The 22,166-nt window shown below is 38.7% G+C and overlaps 1 protein-coding gene across 1 annotated transcript in view; it reads right to left on the reverse strand.

Annotated features, from left to right (window-relative positions):
- The window catches only part of EML6 (echinoderm microtubule associated protein like 6), a 443,186-nt gene that overhangs the window by 264,032 nt on the left and 156,988 nt on the right, over nt 1-22,166 (reverse strand). The window contains exons 2-4 of the mRNA XM_006873534.1: nt 8,454-8,613; nt 4,124-4,222; nt 959-1,027 (exon numbers count right to left, since the gene is read on the reverse strand). Of these exons, the coding sequence (XP_006873596.1) occupies nt 959-1,027; nt 4,124-4,222; nt 8,454-8,613 (328 nt within the window). The remainder of the gene's footprint in view (nt 1-958; nt 1,028-4,123; nt 4,223-8,453; nt 8,614-22,166) is intronic.

Consider the following 22,166-nt stretch of genomic DNA (forward strand, 5'->3'; position numbering starts at 1 on the left):
ATACAGGGTCTCTATGAGTCAGAATCTACTCAATGGCTGTGGGTTTGAGGTTTTTTGGTTTTAGTTTAGAAGAACGAACCCTGGTGGTACAGTGGTTAAGCACTTGATTGCTAAACAAAAGGTGGGCCATTTGAACCCACCAAACACACAGAGGGACGAAAAATGTGTCCCTCTGGCTCTACAAAGACTGTGTGTATTCAAAATGCTTTGGGAACCATATGGGGCAGTTCCACTCTGCCCTGCAGGGTCACTACAAGGTGGAATGACTCTGAGGGCAATGGCCTAATTTCCATGTTGAACATAACATGGCACCTTTGAAAAGAACATATTACCACATCACATATAGTCCTCATACTGTAAAAACTTAATTCACAAAATGAAATCATAACTGTTTCTAAATATGTAATCCTTGAAATATTTTTAGTCATTAGTTTAGTATTTAATTCTTATACGATTACTTTTTAGTCTGCCTGCAGAGCACTTCACTTGATTGTGCTTACTTCGCATTTCTGAAAGGGAACCCCTTCAGCTGATGTTTGCTTCAGAATCAGAGTGGCAGGAAGGTGGTGGTTGTGTACCAACGAATCGGTTTCAACTTAGAGCCACCTTGTTTAGGGCTTCAGTGACTATAAATCTTTACAGGATTAGAAAACCTCATCTTTCTCCCACCAAGCACCTGGTAGAAGAAGGCTCAAATTTAAAGAAAGAAAATCAATTCAATCAGTCTTTCAAGACTAAATTACTTATGTGTGTTTTTAAGTTCCATCCAATCACTTTCAACTCATAGTGACCGTGTATATGGTTACCAAGGAGCAGCCAATAGGTTTGAATTGCTGACCTTCTGGTTAGCAGTCCATTGTTTATCCTGCAGTGCCACACCAGGCTCCAAACTATTTATATATGCTCCTGATATTTTTTCATAAAAAGTACCAAAAAGAAAGAAAAGAAACAACTTTACCTTTATATGTTTTACTCCACAGCTAACCACTCTGTTTGGCTGATATGGATCCCAGGAGATATCAAAAATCTGTTAAGAATATTAAAAGTTGCTATGTTGGTCATTTCTGGGCTTTTGCCTTCATACAGCCATCAGCTCAGTTACTAAGACACTACTGTAACATTTAGAACAAAATGTTACCTGCACAGAATAAAATTGGAGGGCGTGGCTCTGGGGATGATTCAGGAACACCTATCTCATGGGGGATTCATTGCTTCATGTCTACTTACCTTACGCCTGAGTACAGAGGTGATTACAATTATTGAGAACAAACTGGCATTATATATTGTATTTGACAAGAAAACAAATTTTGATGATTTAGGATAATTTTTTAATCAAATTCCCTATATCTATCTACTAACTTACTGAAACATTTTAGCGATGGCTTTTTGGTCAAAAGGAACAGAATTATAAAAAGCTTCATTTAACTAGTAAAATATTTATAGTCAAGTACAGATCACTACAGGCAACAGATACTTGTAATCATGGAAGTTCGGATTCCTGGTCATAATACAGAAGCATTTATCTGGCACTAGCGTAGCCCACCTAAAACCATTCTTTAGGCTATCATTTTAATCTGACCCAAAGTACGATTATGTTTTCAGTTCTCCAAATAATGAAAACAAATCCACTAATATTATTACTCATTCTTTAAGAAAAGCTGACAGACAGTTTGCAGGTAGTTTTATTTTCACAATGAAAAAGAGAAAACTTTCTGTCAATCTTGAGAGTCAAATCACCTATAGCAGTTGCTTAAAATATTCCCAGGGTCCATCTAAGAGATTCTGATTTAATGGTTCTGAAATTGGGTCCAGCCATTTGCATTTTTGAAGAGACTCCAGGGGATTCTGTTGCAGGAGGTCCCTGGGACACATGCTATGAAGCACTGACAGAATGGAAAAATGAATTCACTGGGTCATAACCTAGGCCAAAGAAAGAATCTAGACTGCTAACTCTTTATCCTGTAAAATGGAGCAATTATGGACCAGTCTACCAGACACTAACAATCACCAACTCCTGGCCAGGTGAAAATGGGCATACATGGACTCCAGAAAGAGCACTTTGTTGGAGTAGAAAGCCATGGCTACACACCAAGTACTAATTCCCTATGGGGTCCAAGCACCCATTTTAGTCCTGACACTTTAGGACTTCAAGTGTCTTAGCCTCTCTATCCTTTGCCACTTTTTCAATAAAATGGATGGTGATACCTCAGTTTTCTTAGAGGATCAATTAAGGAAATGTATTTGAAATCATTTTTCAGGCTATAAAGTACTCATTATACAGGTGTAAGGGGTGAAGTATCGTAGCCACTAAAATACATTGAGGATCATCATTTTCCTCAAGTTGCCACTGACAATTCATATTTATATCACTAATAAAGAACAAAACTATGTGTGACACAGATGACAGGGCCTGGAGGAAAAACAGTATTTCAATAAAATATTCTAGGCTCTGAAAATTACATACTTTTCACTAGAGTGGCATTGCATTTTTACAATCCACTCCTAATTGGAACTTGTATAATACATTAACAAAGCAACAGGACAAAAGCACTGAAATCAGACATAGAGATCACAGGGCATGCAGTAAATTTAACAACACTATCAATACCCTTTATATATAAGGCAACATAATTACATTCAGCTATTTTCAAGTAAGGAGATTGTATTGGTTTAATATGTTAAGAATTTTAATTTTCTACATTTTGCTAAGATAATAGACCCCAAATTCTGACATGTAGTATGTTAATTCAGGTCAGACTACATAAAATGATTCAGAAATAGGAGTAGGCATTAAAGAATAACTTAGATGCAATACACGAGTTTGTTTTAGATGAGTTAAAGATGGCATCTCAACAATTGGGTCTCAAGTCTGTTAAGCATCAACCTAAATAAGTCATTAAGTACTAAGTCAATGCCAATTATATTAGAATCCCACAGAGTAGAGCCCAAACACCAAAGCAGGGTGCCAGAGCTCTTCTAATAACTCACTCCTGGACTTTCTGAGGACTTTATCCTGAAGTGGAATTCATCCAGATGTACAACAATTGTGGGGGCCTCTTATAATCATGGTTCTTCATAAATGAATGTATTATTCATGCAAAAAATTAAACAAAAGTCCACACTAAACAACGGCAGGCAGTGACTTAAATGTTTAATTAGGATCTCATTCTATATGAACATTTATATTGTGCAAAAACAAGAAACAGCTAGCAATCTGTGCAAGACAGTCAAACACATCCACTTTTTTTTTACACAGAAAAATCAAGGCAACAAATATTCAAATTATTTGAGATGCTGGAGAAATAAATTTTTGATCAGTTACTTGTATACGCATGCTTCATCCTCTACCTTGCCAGCAGTGACTACAAGGAATTATCATTTCTGATCACAATGATTTCAAAATAACAATTAACATTCAGTATTCTCAAATATAACAAAGAATTGCAAAGCTGTCTATGCATTAATTTGAAATTGGAATATGTAACCTTGTTATTATATTTTATGAATTATTATGTTCTAACAAGGAGCTCTGGTAGCGTAGTGGTTACGAATCGGGCTGCGAACCTTAAGGTCAGCGGTTCGAAACTACCAGCCGCTCCGCGGGAGAAAGATGAGGCTTTCTACTCCCGTAAAGATTTACACCCTCGGAAACCCTGTACAGGGTCGCTATGGGTCGGACCCGACTCGATGGCACTTAACAACAACAACATATAAATAAAATTACATCAATAAAATATTATTGTATGTATTTTATTTTCTAAAACAGCAATATTATTCCTAAAAAATTTCTATTCCTAAACTGATACATTAGACTACATCTATGATTTCAAATTCAATTCTGTTTTGATTTTATGAAGAAGCTAAATGCCAATATCAAAAATTTGCTTTGCTTACAAAACACAGTAATAGTTCCAATAAAGCATCTGATCACCAGAAAAGATCAGGCCACAACATTTACAATCAATCATGAATAAATACAACAAACAGTAAGTAATTAAGGAATATTTAGGAAAAGTCTATACATGAAAAATTCCTTTAAAAATATTGAAAGTCAGGAAAGCAATTTCACAGTTCCTCCATATTTATAAAATCTGCATGGCTTGAGCAAACAAGGTCTCCTTACCCTGTCGGAATGGCCAGTGGCTGAGGCCAGTAGCTTCCCCTTCCTCCAATCCCATATACAGACTGTATTTTTGGCATCCAATCCCACAGAGGCTAAACGCTAAGAATAAGAACAATAATTTAATAACTAAAATGACTGAAAATATGTCCTATTAGTCATGGTGTTTTCTATAAAATTGTTACTGATTTCCTATGATGTGCTAGGTACAGACTTTCTTAGGAACCAGGCAATTTCTTAAAATTTGTCTTAAACCCCAAACTAAACATAGATAACTTCTATTAGAATACAATGGAAGTTCAAAATCCTAGTAGGAAACATAACTGCCAAATTTCACGAGGCTTCTCATAAAATCAGTGGAAACATAGGAAGAGCACCTGAAGGCAGGGTTTACATTTCTAACGTAACTTTTTTTTGGAAAGAGAGTCTAGGATTCTATAAAAGTCAGTTTGCCATTATTTGGTGGTTTATATGTGGCAGTCAATTTCCATAAAAATCATAGTCTTGAAAACCAAATGGGGCAGTTCTACACTGTCCTTTAGGGTTGCTATGAATTGGAATCAATTTGATGGAAATGTCTTTAGTTTGGTTTTATGATGCTAGAAGCATGCCACCAACATTTCAAAGATCAGCAGAGTCACCCATGGTGGACAGGTTTCAGTAGTGCTCCCAGAGTGAAGCAGATTAGGAAAAAAGCCTGGTGATCTTTTTCCAAAAGTTGGCCAATGAAAACCCTATGGATGGCAGTAGAATACTGTCTGATACAGATCTGGAAGATGAGCACCTAGGTTAGAATACACTCAAAATACACAGTGACTGCATCAATGGATTCGAGCTTACCAACGATCTTCAAGATGAAAGAGGGCTGGGTGACATTTCATTCTGTTGTATAGGAGCAAATTGAAGTTTAAAATTAAAAAACAACTTAAATTTAATTAATTTCCCCAAGGTTTCACTTCTAGCTGCTCACAAAGTCCAAAGAGAAGCCAAATCTTCTTACTTTTTTTTCAGACCTCTATCGATCATACAGTGCTATCTTCTTATACAGGTATGCTATGATTTGGAAGCAACTTAATGGCACTTAACAGCAACTAATCTCCTGCTAGAATCTCCCATTTGGATATTCATGTGTATAGGTGGTAGTGTGTTTTTAACACTTTTGATTTTGTATACAATCTATGGGTTGTATACTTTTCTTCCATTTGAGGACAAATTCTAATCGGAACACAAAGAATTGAGGCTGGAGGATGTTAAACTAGACAAGTTTTACTAAAATGATGTATCTATCCTTCCTTGTTACTTTAAAAATTATTAATGAAAATCATGTTCATTTTATGACTTCTCTATGTGAAACCCTTTCATCTAAGCATCTTGGGAAGGTTTTGTTTTTTATTTTCAGACTACAAAAACCTGGTGGTGATACTTGTCATCAGATAATCTCTGACTCACGGTGACTCCATGTCCACTTGTGACTCACGGTGACTCCATGTCTCATAGCTACCTGAGAAGCACTTTTATTGCCTTTTGTTGACTGTGAAGTGATGGGCCATTTGCCATTTTCTAAATATCACTTGATTCTAGTGAACTCTGCTCAGGGAATAAGGCAGACCTGAAGCAATAGCTACCAGCAAGCCATGAAATAACTCATGCCAAACAACTAGGAGGTTGTTTGTCTCAACTGACAGGTAGATGCCATGAAGTCCACCCCCACTGCTATCCTCCAAAAGGGAACCTAAAAGAAAATAGCTGGGATTCTGACAATCTATAGAATGGGAAAAAAATGGAAAGTTGAGGCTGGATTTCCCTTAGGCATGTTATTTTTTCTTATGACACTTGAGAACAAATTTGAACTAAAAAAAAAAAAAAAAAGTTGCTAGAATAACAAAATCAAATTAGAGAAAGGGATCAAGTGCACATGTAAGCATACATTTACATTTCGGTATGTAAATGCATTCTGACACATTCATTTGATTTAACCACTTTGTTGTTGTTGTTTGCCATCGAGTCAGTTCTGACCCATAGAGGCCCTGTATAGGGTTTCCAAGGAGTGGCTGGAGAGCTTGAACTGCCAACCTTACAGCTCAAACTGACTTTGCAGTCCAGCTCATTAACTCACAGTGCCACACTAAATCTGTGTTGGAATAAGTGCAGCCAGGGTACTCCTTGGAGGCCGGGATGGCCAAACTTCATCTTCATACTTCGGACATATTGTTAGGAGGGACCAGTCACTGGAGAAGGATATCATGTTTGATAAAGTAGAGGGTCAGAAAAAAAGAGGAAGACCCCCCAGTGAGATGGATTGGCAAAATGGCAGCATCAATGGGCTCAAGCGTGGCAACGATGGTAAGGTTGGCCCAGGACTGGGTAGTGTTTTGTTCTGTTGTGCATAGGGTTGCTATGAGTCGGTACTGACTCAATGGCACCTAACAACAACAACAACCACACGAGGATTCCTTTAGACATGGTTATAAATGGTGAAGTAGAGGGTTAGCAGAAACAAGGGAAGCACTCGGTGAGATGGATTGACACAAGAGCCACAACAATGGACTCAAACATACCAACCATCAGGAAGAGGCCCGAGACTGGGCAACACTTCATTCCATAATACGCAATGTTGCCATAAGTTGGCATCAACTTGATGGCAACAACAACTACAATGCAATGGAATGTATGTACTACTCTGACTTAACTAGATGAGATTACAGAGGCTAGACTGCTAACCACAAGGTCGGTGGTCCAAACCTATCAGCCGTCCCTTGGAAATCCTATGCAGGGTGGCTATGAGTCAGAACTGACTCAAAGGCACATAACAACAACAACAACAAGATAAAAAACAAATCTATACCAAGAGTCTACTTATGAAGTTAAATAGGTAGAAAAATGAATAGCTAGAAATAGGTAGAAAAATGAATAGTTAGAAATAGGTAGAAAATAGCTAGAAAATGAATATTGATCAATACTTTCTCAAAATAGCAGAAAATACCAAATCAATGTTAATTGTTAGACAAGTGACTCAAAAAAGTTTTCAGAAAACTGTTTAGTCATGCCTTGAGGAATAATTTCACAAACCTCTCCATGGCACTAAGAGAATTAACTCTGAAATTTCTCAAAAGTTAGACTGAAGAAAATAACTGGCAGAAACGTGGAAAGTGAAAGAGAAGGAAGAGTGGGGTGTAGGAACCTGAAGAAGGCCAGGGAGAGAAGGGCAGGCCTTAGGAGGTGGTGAATGCAGTGGGAGTCAGCTGTCCCTCTAGGTTCCCATTCCTTCTGTAACACAATAATAGATCTTGCTGACAACTGTTGCTAGTGGCCAAAGGAGGGAGAGAAAACTTTGTTGGTAGGATAGTGAAGACTTTATGAAGAACTTTGGAGAGTCTTTGAAGACAGGGTCACCTCAAAAGGATATTGCTGTTGTTAAGTGCTGTTGAGTCATTTCCAACCCATGGCAACCCTTTATAGGGTTTCCAAGGGGTGGCTAATGAGCTTGAACCACCAACTTTGTGGTTCAAACGACTTTGCAGTCCAGCGCATTAACCCATAGCACTATACCAGGATGGATAGTGGAAGTAAAAGTAAAAAAGTGGTAAGCCTAGAAATGCCCAGTTACAAAATATGGACTTTATTCAAAGGTACTCTATGATTTTGTTATTTTGAAACAGTGCCTTGACCTTTTTTTTTTTTTTTTTTTAATTTAGTGAAATGTAATACAAAAAAAAAATTCTATGAGGAAACCATTTAAGAGGTTGCTTACCTAAGACAAACATGGGATGATTTGGGATTTAAAGGATGGTGGTAGAATGGGAAGGAGAGGATGAGTCTTAGTATAAAGAAATTAATAAACAGGAGTTGGTAACTACTTGAGTTGGGAGGAGATAGGGAGGAGTCAGAAGTGATCTCAAAGTAATGGGTCCTAGAGAATTTTCTCAATGATTATTCAGAGGTGGCATTATCTTCTGCAAACAGGGGTGCCAGGGTAATGTCAAGGGTTTGAAGATGATGAAAAACTTTGACCCAGTCCTTATTCAATGGATGAGAGGGTGGAAATGCTGAGCAATGGTGGAACTCAATTCATGACTTCCTTTATGAGGCTTTTTAACTGGATGGGGATACAAGGGGAAAATAAAAGTGGGGGATGCCCAAAGCTGGGGTTTAGTGCCATAAACTTGGAAAGGATCAGGCAAGGCAGGAATTCTAGAAGACTGACAAGTGAAGCCAGCCAGATTGATGGACTTTCTGAGCCCACAGACTTGTAATGTGGCATGATCATTTTAGGTGACTTGTGAGAAGTTAGTAACAACAGAAATCATTAAAGAAAAGAGAAGAAGATACTCACCTGTCCATCTGAGTCAAAAGCCAGGCAGGCAACTCCATGTGTATGGACGTCTTTAAGAATAGACACAGTCTGTACATTATAGGAATCCCAAATGCATATATATGGCTCCTTTCCAACTTGACCAGTTGCAACAAGTGTTTTATCTGGATGTAAGGCAAGGCTGAAAGAGAAAAATGTCTCTTTTCACATCGTTCAGATGAACAAAGTTAAGAACAATATTATCTTTTATCCAAACTTATTTCTCATTTAATCATGTAATAAGATTAACTCAAGACAAAGAGTATGAATTATTCCCAAAGTAATTATCTAATCAGTCTAAATTAAAATGTTCAACTTTGGCAAGGAGAAGCTTAGCACAGCTAAACAAATAAGAATGCTTAGGGAGATCTTACCCATTTTGTTATCGTGAAAACCAAGCACTATTATGATATATGATTCTTTGATTGGAAAATATTCCATATGGTTCTATAACTGTTTTATTTGATATTAATTTAATGATTTTTAAAAAAATTACCCAGTTTTGAAACTAGCCTTCAACTTACTTTAATTTGAAGAAAGAAAGAAAAAAACACACAAAATGCTGTTGCTAGGAGAAGCTTCACATTTCAGAGTTAATTAAACCTGTCTGCAGTAGCGTTAGATACCAGTCTCATTAGGATTTCAAAGCATGAAGAGGTCCCAGAGTCAAGCACTGTTTCTACGTCTGTCATCACAGATTAGGCATATTAAATGAAAATTTCTATTTTACACAAATCACTATGATACCAAGAGAACAGCAAATTACTACGCCTTTGCTCTGTGCAGCAATTTTCCTCTGCAGTCCAATCAAAAGTCAAATAGGAGAAATGTTCCTGGATATCGCTCTGCTTTAAACTTGTTTTGGGAAAAAAGGTGTGCCTTTCTGAAAGTAGGTGGTACTGGACTTTAAAAACATTTTAAAAAAAAAAAACATATTCCCTCTATCGACAACTAGAAGACGACTCTGTTTACACAGTAAACCAAAGTAGAATTATTTTCTTTTCAATTTTTAGCATCTGTTTACATAGTAAACAAAAGAAGATTTTTTTTTTCTCTTTTCTTTTCAATTTTAAGCACGGTACTGATGATAGTATATACTATGGAATCAGGCACCAGGGTTTGCATATTGGTTGTCCCTTACTAGCTCTGGTTCCTTGGAAACATTATATCTTTTGCCACCATTTCCTCATTTATAAAATGAAGATGATATATAAACACTATAACAAATGCAAAGCATTCAGAACAGTGTCTGACAGAGTAAATCCTTGATACAAGTTTTATCATCAGTATAATCATCATTTATATAACTCTAATCATATGGATTAGAGTTATAATCTGGTAGCGTAGTGGTTACGAATCGGGCTGCGAACCTTAAGGTCAGCGGTTCGAAACTACCAGCCGCTCCGCGGGAGAAAGATGAGGCTTTCTACTCACGTAAAGATTTACACCCTCGGAAACCCTGTACAGGGTCGCTATGGGTCGGACCCGACTCGATGGCACTTAACAACAACAACAACAATCATATGGATTGGCCAAGAGGCATCATCGATGGGCTCAAGCAAGGCAACAGTAGTGAGGTTGGCCCAGGATCGGGCAGTGTTTCGTCCTGTTGTGCATAAGGTTGCTATGAGTCGGTACCAACTCAATGGCACCTAACAACAACAACAATCATATACATATAATCAATATCATATCTCTGTGGATTCAGTGTACCTTAGGAAAAAATTAACTGCTTTAAATTTGATGTGAGTATCTTACAAGTGCTTGCTGGACATTAGCTCTTCAGGAATCTTTATAATGAAGTAACATAAAATGGTAATTAATACAAAAGAGAAGCTTTTTGTTTTGTTTTGTTTTACAATAATATGTGCTTTTGAAGTTCTTAAAGTTATAGAGCATTTAGAATAATTTAAAACATTTCAAGTTGTTGTAGAAGTTAGACATGACCAACAAAGCATCAATCTCAGTTTTCCTGGGATATACTTAGTATTTGATGGCATCTAGAAGTTCTAGAAAACTGCAAGAAGATTATGGAGTGCCAAGTTAACTGCATTCAACTAAGGGATGCAACTGGCTAGAGGGTTGTTCTTGTTTGTCTGTTAAGTGCCATCTAGTTAGTTCTGACTCACAGCGACACTGTAAGGATTTCCCAGGAGCAGCTAGTGAGTTCAAACCACCAACTTCATGACTCAAACCAACCTTTCAGTCTGTTGCTTATCCTACAATGACACACCAGGGCTCCAGCTAGAGGGCAGACAAGTTTGAACTTGAAGGAGGGAATGGCAACATACAATAAAAGGAAGACTAAAAAGAAAAAGAAAACCTATATATACACAAATGGGTACATTTTAGTTCATTCATTCATTCAGCAAACGTTTACTTAAGGACCAATGATATGCCAGGCATGGTGCACAGATACATACATAGAAATACACTGCCCTCCACCTCATTCAAGGAGCTCTGCTTAAGAGAAAAGGCATATCAACAAATAAAGACTATATGCAAGATATCAAGATATGTACACAGTAGTGACACACAAAGATGCAGGATGGAGTGACCAGCTGTTCAAGACATTAGAGGGTGTGAATTAATATGACAGATAAAAAAATGCAAAGAGAATTCACGTTAGAAGACAATGTGTGGACTTAAAGTCTTAGAAAATGAGGTGGCTCAGGCAGGCAGGGACTGCTCACAAAAACACTTTTAACTAGACCAAGTAGTTGGGGCACTATGACAATTATTAGCAGGACCCAGACTGAACAGTTTTGTGTTTCTAGAGATAATCCTTACAGTGCTGAGGTGCAGTGGGAAGGAGATTACAAAGTAATGTTATGAGAGGAGGCAGGGAGGTCAGTTAGAGTCTAGGCGAGAGACAATCAGGGTCTATCAACCTGATCCTGGGGAAAGATGGCCAATTTTTAGATGGGGAATCCAGGAGACTCCTTAGGTTAACAGCACACCTACAGCCTATGGGCCACCAGGGGAAGTACATTTGACTAGACTGTGTCTCTGTGAGGATAGAGGCTATCTTCCATCACCCTACCCCACTTCCTGGGGTACCACACAGCAAGGTAAGCACTGACAAAAATCCTGGCTAAAGAGGGAATAAATGAAGCCAACAATAATCATGGTCACCGTTTTGCCTCTCCTCCACTGCTACAAACAACAGGATCTAGAAAATAAAAGGGAACTAGTATATCAGGAACTAGTATGACAGGAAACTAGGTAACTAGGATGACAGGAGATATCAACTCTTTTGCTGTAATCACAGCTTCTGTTTCAGCATTTTAGATATTTCATAGATTGCTATGATTCTGAAGCTCCAGAATTGTTTATAAATCACAGTTCTAGGAAACCATTTTTATCTAGTTTCATGTTTTTTGAGTTTTCTCATATTATCCTTTGAATGAGGGGGTACATGAAACAAGCAGCTTTAAACAAATCTTCTGAGAGTCCTTCAAAATGATATTTTCACCTTACATACCGAAGTAGTATGGTGTTATCGATTGAATTAGGTACCCTTCAAAATATACATTGAAGTCCTAGCTCCTATACCTATGAATGTAATTCTATTTGGAAATGGAAGGCTTCTTTTGTTATGTTACTGAGACCGTACCAGAGTATGGTGAGTCCTAAACCAGTTCCCTAGGGAGTGGTGTCTTATAAAGGCAGAGAGACACGCATAAGGGGAGATGGGGTTGAGTTCAGAGTCAGCTCCATCTACAGCCAGTAAACGAATGGCAGGATTACCGGATTACCAGCAGTCACCAGAATCTAGGACACAGACACCAGTACAATCTTGATTTGGACTTTCAGCTTCCAGAACTGTGAGAAAAATAAATTTCTAGTCTTTAAAGGCACCCACTAGCTGGCATTTTGTTACAGCAACACCAGACAACTGAGACACAGTATTATCCAAAATAATCATCTTCTATTTAAAATATTTTCAACCTAGCTATATTTGTATTGTTCTTTTCATTCAAATTAAAGCTCTTTTAAGCTGTTCCTTAAATCATCTCTTCCCAGCCCATCAACATCCATTTATCAGGTTTTTCCTCTGCCACTTGAATACATTAGGAGAGTTGAGCTATTTCTCCGTTTATAAGTTTTAGGATCTCTGACATCATTTTCCTGGCTCACAAGCAACATGACTGTTTGCCTTAGAGTGACTCATATTGTTGCTATTTATCTAAGTCCATGTCAAGAATAGGTAGAATGGAAAACAACCTTTATTCACTTTGCCTTTTGTTACATCAGCTTCCCAGAAACCCTGCTCCTTTTACCTGATGACAGAATGATGGCATCCATTTATCTTCCAGAGCACAGCCAAAAGAGTTTATTTTAAACTTGTCATATCATTTCAACAGCACTTTTTAAAGCTCATAAGAATGGGGGGGAAAGAAACAAACTTTAATCATTGGATTTTTCAAGAGTATAATATAAGGTATCCAGTCCTGGTATGGCACTATTGGATAGACACTGGACTGCTAGCCACAAGGTTGGTGGTGCAAACCCTCCTGCCGCTCCTTGGGAATCCTATACAGGGTCACTATGAGTTGGAACCAACTTGATAGCACCGAACAACAGCAATACAAGTGAACAATAAAGGTGCTATTGCAGAAACATTTAATAACAGGCTTAAATCTACTATCAAGGTATATATTTTCTTCTTCTCATATCTCTGTAGTTGTTGTTATTAAGTGTCGTCAAGTCAGTTCTGACTCATAACAATCTTGTACAGGGTTTTCAAAGAGCAGCCAGTGGGTTCGAACCACTGATTTTGCAGTTAGCAATCCAGTACTTATCCTACAGAGCCATACCTAGACTGTCTATATTTAGGGATTCAAATTTTTCATGAACAATTTTGAGCAGGATCTGCTCTTTGCTTTTGACCAATTCCAAAACATGTGTGGAATTTTAGTTCAGAAGCCATGTGTGTTATTGTGTAATAAACAAATGCACACACGTACGCATTTATAGATATTTGTTGTTATTAAGTGCTGTCAAGTTGGTTTGGACCCATAACAACCCTGTATAGGGTTACTGAGGTGTGGCTATGAGCTTGAACTGCCAACCTTACAGTTCAAACTGAACTTGCAGTCCAGCATATTAACCCACAGAGCCACAGCAGGACTCCCATATATATATATATGCTATTTTCCATATATAAGTCAAACCTATCCTTTACTATTGTTGTTGCTGTTAAGTGCCGTCAAGTTGGTTCCAACCCATAGCAACCCTGTATAGGGTTTCCAAGAGGCATTTGGTGAACTTGAACCGGACTCCAACCTTGCAGTTCAAATGGCTTTGCAGTCTGGAGCTTTAACCCACAGCGCCACACCAGGACTGCTCTTTGGTCTGGCCACAGAGGTGCCCTGAGTCTAAGTAGTCATCTTTACAACAGGGCCTTTAAACTCAACAGCAGATTAAAGGATGATAGTGTAGTGGTTACGAATCGGGCTGCGAACCTTAAGGTGAGCAGTTCGAAACTACCAGTTGTTCCATGGGAGAAAGATGACGCTTTCTGCTCCCGTAAGGATTTACAGCCTCGGAAACCCTGTACAGGGTTGCTATGAGTCGGTTCCGACTCCACGGCACATAACCACCACCACCAGGCTTCCTTATCCAAATAGAGATCTTGATGAAAAGAATAAAACCAAACCCACAGCTGTTCATTCACTTCCCACTCACAGCAACCCTGGGGAACAGAGTAGGACTGCTCCATTGGGTTTCCACAGCTGTAAATCTATATGGAAGCAGACTGACACATCCTTCTTCCAGGGAGCACCAGGTGGGTTCAAACTACCAACCTTTTAGTAGTAGCTGAGTGCTTTAACCACATGCCACTAAAATTCCATGACAAAAAGAACTGTTGTTGTTAAGTGCTGTTGAGTCTGTTCTGATTCATAGCAACCCTGGATAGAGTTTCTGAGGCTGTAAATCTTTGTGGGAGCAGAAAAATCTCAGTTTCTCCTGCAGAGTAGTTGGTAGGCTCAAACCGCTGACCTTGTGGTCCTCAGTTTAGTACTGATCCTTCAGAGACATCACGCTCCTCAACGAAAAGAATAGTGTCCCTGAATTCCTGAGTTTCTAATAAGAAATCCCAACAGTCGCATTCTTCCACACAGGAAATTAAGTGGAAAGTATCACCATTATGGAGTCCTGGTGTGGCACTGTGGGTTAATGCACCAGACTGCAAAGCCATTTGAGCTGCAAGGTTGGCAGTTCAAGCTCACCAGCTACTCCTTGGAAACCCTATACAGGGTCGCTACGGGTCAGAAATGACTTGACCAGCACTTAAAAACAACAACAATCACAATTATATAAAGTACTTGTTTCACAGGTTTCTATTGTCTTTGTCACCATATCATAGTGTTGTGATTCTTTCAGAGACTGGAAGTAAAGATGCTGTTTACTTATGTTCTAAGTCCATCTGCCAGTCAAGAGTCCATTAACCTAACTCCCTTCTTTGCTTTAGAAAATTAGCAGTTTGTGAATTTTGTAAATTATTACAGACATGACAGCAATGTCACAATATTAAAACTTAAAATCAGCTCCCCTTCACGGAGGGCCTAAATACAATGGGAGACTCATTCCACACATGCATAAAAAGGTTTGGTATTATTCTATTTTTCCTATTTTGGAACTTTATTTATTATACTTATTTTATTGTATACATGGCAAAAACAAAGGCATCAAGGTTTTAAAGAACTGCTTTTCTCTGTGTATATATAAATCTAGTTCTACTGGGAAAACCCCATCTTCTGTTACCATAGCAACAGAAAGCACTGCAGAAGACTTTTATCACCCTATCTGGGAGAGGAAATTGATTTGTTTCTCCAGCATGCCAGGAGGGCAAAAGCATGTCTTTCAAATGTCAGATGAGATCAGGATGTTTTCCAAATATGGTGTATATGGAAGAAGATGAAAATTAATAAAGACACAGAAAGAGGTAGCATCATAGATGAGGTGAAACAAACAAACAAACAAAAAAACACAACACACCAATGATTAACACTTAACATTCTTGATTCTTTAAGGCAAAAAATTACATTTGAGCACTTGTTCCAAGTACAGTGTTTACAAAAGATTTATGATTCTAACTCAACATACAACTCAATAATAATAGGAATACCCCAATATAAAATATTGCCAAGCAGCTTAAAGATATGCTTCACTGAGGAAGAGAGATAGTAAAATAAGCACATGGATAGGTGTCTAACACCCTTAACTATGAAAATAATGCAAATGAAGCTATAATGAGTTATCTCTATATACACATTGTTGTCGTTTAATGTTGAAGTTAGTTCCACCTCATAGCAACCCTGTATAGAGTTTCCAGGATGCAGGTGGTGAATTTGAACCACTGACCTTGTGGATAGCAGTTCAGTGCTTATTGAACAGCATCACTCAGGATTGCATTAAGACAACTGAAAGTAAAAAGACTGACAATATCAAGTGCTGTTGAGGAGATGGAGCAACTGGAATGCTCACACATTGCTGATGGGAATGTAAAACGAGACATCACTTTGGCAAGCAGTCTGGCAGTTTCTTATAAAATTAAACATACACTTACCATATGGCCTAGCAATTCCATGCCTAGATATTTACCGAAGGGGGAAAAAAAGGATTTATCAAGTTAGAATAATGAATACTACACTGGGAATTGTGAGAAATTCTCAAGATGGTCCAACTTCAGGAATAAAAGGCACATGAGATTGCTAGACCAAACACAGGTTGTTGATTCACATCCAGGGATTTGTAAGTAGGATGAATTGGGGGAAGGCAGGAAAGAAATCTGTTCTAGGACTAGGAACTTTAAAATAAGAATACACCTATCAAGGAAATTGGGGAAGTTCATGGGGAAGGGGGAAACTAACTTTAAATGAGAATGCTCCCAGTAATGACTAGTAGGTGACATTGGATGTTCAGGGAAGATTGGTAAACTCCATAGTACCCAGTAAAAAGGGAACTAGTGGAGGGACTTTTTCAAGATAGGGGACTAAAACTGTTTGTGGGCCAGCCATGTGGCACATCTGCCTATGTGTACTAGGTTGGGTGCCTGATTTTGAAAAACCGAATAAAGAAAACTTCACTCTCACTAAAATGAGTACAGACTGGATTATGTGAGTGTTTGTCAGTATTGACAACGTGGCTCACAGAACAAGTGATCAAATATAATTTTTTTGCCTTAAGGAAATCAAAATAGTTAGTGTTTTTTGTTTAGCCTCATAGATGAGGCTACCTCTTTGTATGCCTTTGAATAGAGAAGGTTGGCAGTTCAAACCCACCACTTGATCCTCAGAAACCTATGCAGGATCTTAATGAATCTGAACTGACTCAGACACACTTAGCAACAATAAGAAGGCTACAGAGATAAGTGTTAAAGGAAGTAACTGTTTAAGAGAGGAGATAAATCCTGGTGTGGTGCCACAGGATAATGCACTGAACCACAAAGTCGGCAGTTCAAACTCACCAAACTCCTTGGAAACCCTTTACAGGGTCAGTATGAGTCAGACCAACTCGATAGCACTTAACAACAGAAACAACAAGGGATGTATAAATGGCATATGTAATTTATATCCTCACATATCACAAAAGGAAGCCAATCATATCTAAATCTAAAACTGATTAATCAAGAAATAACAATTAATCATATTGCTCTGAGATATGTAAGTGACTACCAGAAGAATGGAGTTCTGGTGTGGCAATGCAGGATAAGCACAGAACTGCAAGGTGAGTTTGAATCACAAGTCAGTGGTTCAAACTCACCAGCCACTCCTTGGAAACCTTATACAGGGTTGCTATGAGTCAGACCCAACATGACAGCACCTAACAACAACATCAGAAGGAACAGTCACAATAGTCAAAACTGTTGCTTTGCCAACTGGATTGAGAATGAGAAAGGATTGGGGGGGGTAGGTGACAGCTGCTTTTCATGACAAGGCTTTATATAATGTTTTTGTTGTGTGTCTATATCCCTTTGACACAAACAAGAAATTAAAATACAACTGGTTATAAAGAAATAAAAATTGATAAACTTACACTGTTAGATCAAAACAGTTGTTAGAGCACAACAAGAAGATACTGAACGGTTTAAAATCAGAAAAAAGTGTATGTCAGAGGTATGTCCTTTTACCATTCTTACTCTATCTGTATACTAAGTGAATAATCTGAGAAGCTAGAGTATGTGAAGACGAATGTAGCATCAGGATTGGACAAAGACTCATTAATAACTTCTGATATGTAGATATACAACCTTACATGCTAAAAGCAAAGAGGCTTAAAATACTTACTGATGAAGATCCAAGATTACAGTTTTCAGTATAGGTAAAGAAAACAAAAACCCTCACAACTGAAACAATAAATAACTTCACATTAAAGGGAGAACCAGTTGGCATTTTAAAAGACTTCATTTTGCTGGGTTCTATGATCAACACTCATGGAAGCAGTACTCAAGAAATCCAAAGACATATTGCATTAGGCAAATCTGCTGCAAAAGAGCTCTTTACAGTGTTCAAAAGCATAGATAACAGCTTGAGGACTAAGGAGTGCCTGACTCAAGTCATGGTGTGTTCAATAGCCTCTATATGTATGTGAAAGTTGGACAATGATTAAGGAAAAGCATAGAAGAATACATATGAATTATGATGTTAGAGAAGAATATTAAAAGTATCACAGACTACCAGAAAAACAAACAAATCTGTGTTGGATGAAGTATAGCTAGAATGCTCCTTAGAAGCCACGGTGGTGAGATGTCTCTCGTACTTCAGACATATTATCAAGAGGGACCAGTTCCTGGAGAAGGATATCATGCTTGGTAAAGTGGAAGGTTGGTAAATAAGATGAAACTCCCCAAGGAGATGGATCAATATAGTGGCAGCAGCAACTGGCTCAAACATAACAATTGTGAGGATGGTGCAGGACTGATAAGAATTTTGCTTTGTTATATATAGAGTTTCTATGAGTCAGAACCAACTACATGGCACCTAACAAGAACAACATATACTGCGGTACAGTGGATGTACTTGATACGGCTGTCCTATTTTATAGTCTTCATAACTTCCACCAAATGACTGAGTAGAACCATGCAAATAGTGTGTAAGGGATTGGTCAGTTTTGCCATTCTGCTGGGTTTAAGAGGAGTCGTCTCAGAAGCAGGACCAGGGACCTCAAGAACATCAAGCAAGAAGAGCCATTAGCAGAGTGCATCCTTTGGACCCTGAGATCCCTGCACGGAGAAGCAGTGGCAGCAGAGGGACAAGCACAAAAAGACAAAACGACAGGCTTCCAGGTCCATGAAATGAGTTGAGTGCCTACAGGCAGGAGACTGGCTTGCATAGCAGGGTACCCTTTGGGCATTTAGCAATAGTGTTAAAGGAGCTTGTGACACATACCCCAGTAAGGCATAGGGAAAGGATCACATGGCTAACCGACTAAAGAAAAGACAGAGGTGAGTTTGGGGCACAGACGAAAAGTGCTCCTGACCAAAGGACAGCTGTATCCTTTGTTGTTTCTGACCCGGAATTTTACCCTGTTAATTTCCCTAATACACTCCATAATCATGAGTATCGTCTGCATTGTGTGGTCATTGCAATGGATTGTCAAATCCATCAGGGAAGCAAAGTTCCATGGAGGGATGGATGGTGTCTGAATAGGGTAAAAAAGGTTGTAGGGGGAAGCATCTCTGCCATTTACATCATAGGAATTGGACTTGAGCTGGTGATTCTTCTCCTTCCTCCTTTTGAAGCTAGAGAAGGTCAGACACTGTTTGTATGCCACTTTTACATGAAGTCATATGACAATGCTGTCATACTGCTAACACACACACACAGGCATCTGGTAATTCAGATTATCTACTACAGACAGGAAATAAGAAGGAATATCTGATGAGTGTATCAGATTTATCAACCCCCAGATGCTCTCATCAGTATAATTGTTACTGATAAAATGAATTTGATCAGCATGCATAGTCTAACAATTCATTCTTTGAAAATGGAGATAAACTGCCTAACACAGTAACACCACAATTTGCTAATGAAAAGGTTCACTAATAAGAGGGATCTATGTGAAACCCAGCTTTCTGGAGCTTTTCATCTCTTTTTCCTTTGTAAGCAAGGAGCATGACTAAAGCACTGAAGGTTATATTTGGCAGAAGTCCTGTTCATTTAGGATAATTAAATATGCCAGTCATGTGTTTCAGTAAGGTCTGATTAAATACTTTAGCGAAGTCATTAGTGAATCCATCTGGTCTAGCGGCTTTGCCAGATGGTAAAATGTTACTATCGCTATCTGTTCTGCTCTTAGAATAACAACCCAGTCATTTTCAAGGTAAATCTTAATTTTTCAGTGTGTATTATTAAGGGGTATGGAAGGTGGAAGGCAAGACTAACAACCATACAAACTGAGCCACAAGATGCCATGGTTGTATTAAATGGCCCAATCATCCTACTGCTGAATTCAAAGTGACTTCATCATTTGTTTCCTCAGAACGTTCTACATCAAACATTTCAGATGGTGCTCCATATGTGACTAGAGAGTAGTAACCCAGGAGATTATAAGACTCCAAAATGAGGAGAACTTCCTCCAAGTTCTTCCTCCAGATGAATGGTCAACTGAATGGAAAATTGGTCTGTCTTGTTTTTTTTAAAAAAAACTAGAGTTGCACAGTTTTGTGACAGTGAATTAAAATGAAAATCTTAAAGTTGTTTTAGTTCTTTGACAACACAGACTTGCTTCCCTAGAAATGTGGGTCAAAATGCAAGGTATTCTCCAAAGCACTGATTACTTTAATGAAGTAATAAGGTAAGTGTTTAGGTTGAGTAGAAGCCTCACTCTTTCCTAAGAAAGCTGGCTTGCATACCTAATTGACTGGTTTCCCTGGCTGTGATCAGACAAAATTTTTATTCATGCAACTGTTGCTTCATGGCCACCCCTGACCATCTGGGAACTATGGATACAACACTAAGGCAACTCATACTTAAAGCTTTGGTTTGGGCTACTGCACCTCCCCTGTTTTTCATTTGTTCCACTTCCTTTCCTCCCCTTTCAAGTTTTTCTCTGTATTTACACTGTGCCCCTTTCAAGTTTTTCTCTGTATTTACACTGTGGTGTTATATTTCATCCAGCATTTTTATGTGTTTAGAGAAGAATACGGAGGTCTGGTATGACACTGTAGGTTAAGCACTGGACCTCAAGGTAGGTTTGAACCACAAGATCAGCAGTCAAATTCACCAGCCATGCCTCGAAAACCCTACAAGGTCATTATGACTCAGAACTGACTCGATGGCATTTACCATTAAAGAGGGTAGAGTGAGACCTGGTTGCTCAGTGATGGAAACAATAGACTGCCAACTAAAAGTTAGCAATTTGAAGCCACCAGGCACTCGGAGGGAGAAGGAAGCGGCCATCTGTTTCTGTGAAGATGTACAGCCTTGGAAACCCTATGGGGCAGCTCTCCTCTGTCCTATAAAGTTGCTATGACTCACAGTCAGTTCTCTGGCAGTGGGATTTGGAAGGAGGGTGTTGTCAGAACTGGAAGCCCATGCTTGACACAGCCACCAGCTGCTCCTTTGAAACCCTATACAGGGTCACTATGGGTCAGAACCAACTAGATGGCACTCAACAACAACTTATCCTACAGAACCATTAGGGCTCCTTAGGAGAAGTACAATAGCAAAAACAAAACAAAACAAAAAAATATATCCTGCTGTCGAGTCAATTCTGACTCATAGGACAGAGTAGAACTGCCCTACAGGGTTTTCAAGACTGTAATCTTTATGAAAACAGACTGCCACATCTTCCAATCCATGGAAGAGCTGGTGGGCTGGAACCTCCAACCTTTGGGTTATCAGCCAAGTGATTAACCAAGTGCCACCAGGAATCCAGGCACTGCAGCAAGTTCCCAGTATCAGAAGGGTGACTAATGAGATCACAACAAGGCCTGAATTTTCCAGACACCCTGAGAGAACTTCTGGGAACTTAAAAACTATGGGGCTAAATAGCATTCCCTATTCACTGGCACAGATGTGTTGGTCAACATGGGGAACCCCAATTCCAAAAGGAGGGTGTTTTGGAAGGGGAGAGACAGGGGGCTCGAGGAATTGGGTTGGGGCTAGACTAGTCAACACACGTCCTACCTCCATCAGAGTTGTCTGAGGAGTTAAACAAGAGCAAAGTCTGCAGGGAGAGGATGTATTGGACTCAGATCTGAGCTGTGATGAGAGTCCTGAAGGAAGGAGAGGGGAGGAAGAGCTGACAGGAACTCACAGAAAGATGGCTCCTAGATTATTGATTGAAGCTAAAATGAACTCAATTGAAAAGTGAACTCAAGATACTCTTTTAAAGCTAAATATTAATACAAATGGCAAATATTAATCATTCCTTACATTAATTCACATAGAATTTTTATGACATTATCAAGTCTAATATTGGACCAAATTTCTTATTCACTGCATTTCTCCAAAAGCAGTACTCTTATGGTTCAATCTGTAGAAAAAAGAAACATGTAGGAGTCCTACATACTTGTCATACCAAAAGATGTCCCACTCACTCAGGTTTGATTAAATTACTCATCTAATAGGGAAATAAAATTACCTTTCTTTCATATCTAAGGAATGCCCAGGGATTAGAGAACATCTTTTAAAGCATGAATGGACAAATCTATCATAAAACCAAAAGGTGCTTAAAAGTTGC

Source organism: Chrysochloris asiatica, unplaced genomic scaffold (assembly GCF_000296735.1).
Source record: "Chrysochloris asiatica unplaced genomic scaffold, ChrAsi1.0 scaffold00245, whole genome shotgun sequence".
Taxonomy (NCBI): Eukaryota; Metazoa; Chordata; class Mammalia; order Afrosoricida; family Chrysochloridae; genus Chrysochloris; species Chrysochloris asiatica.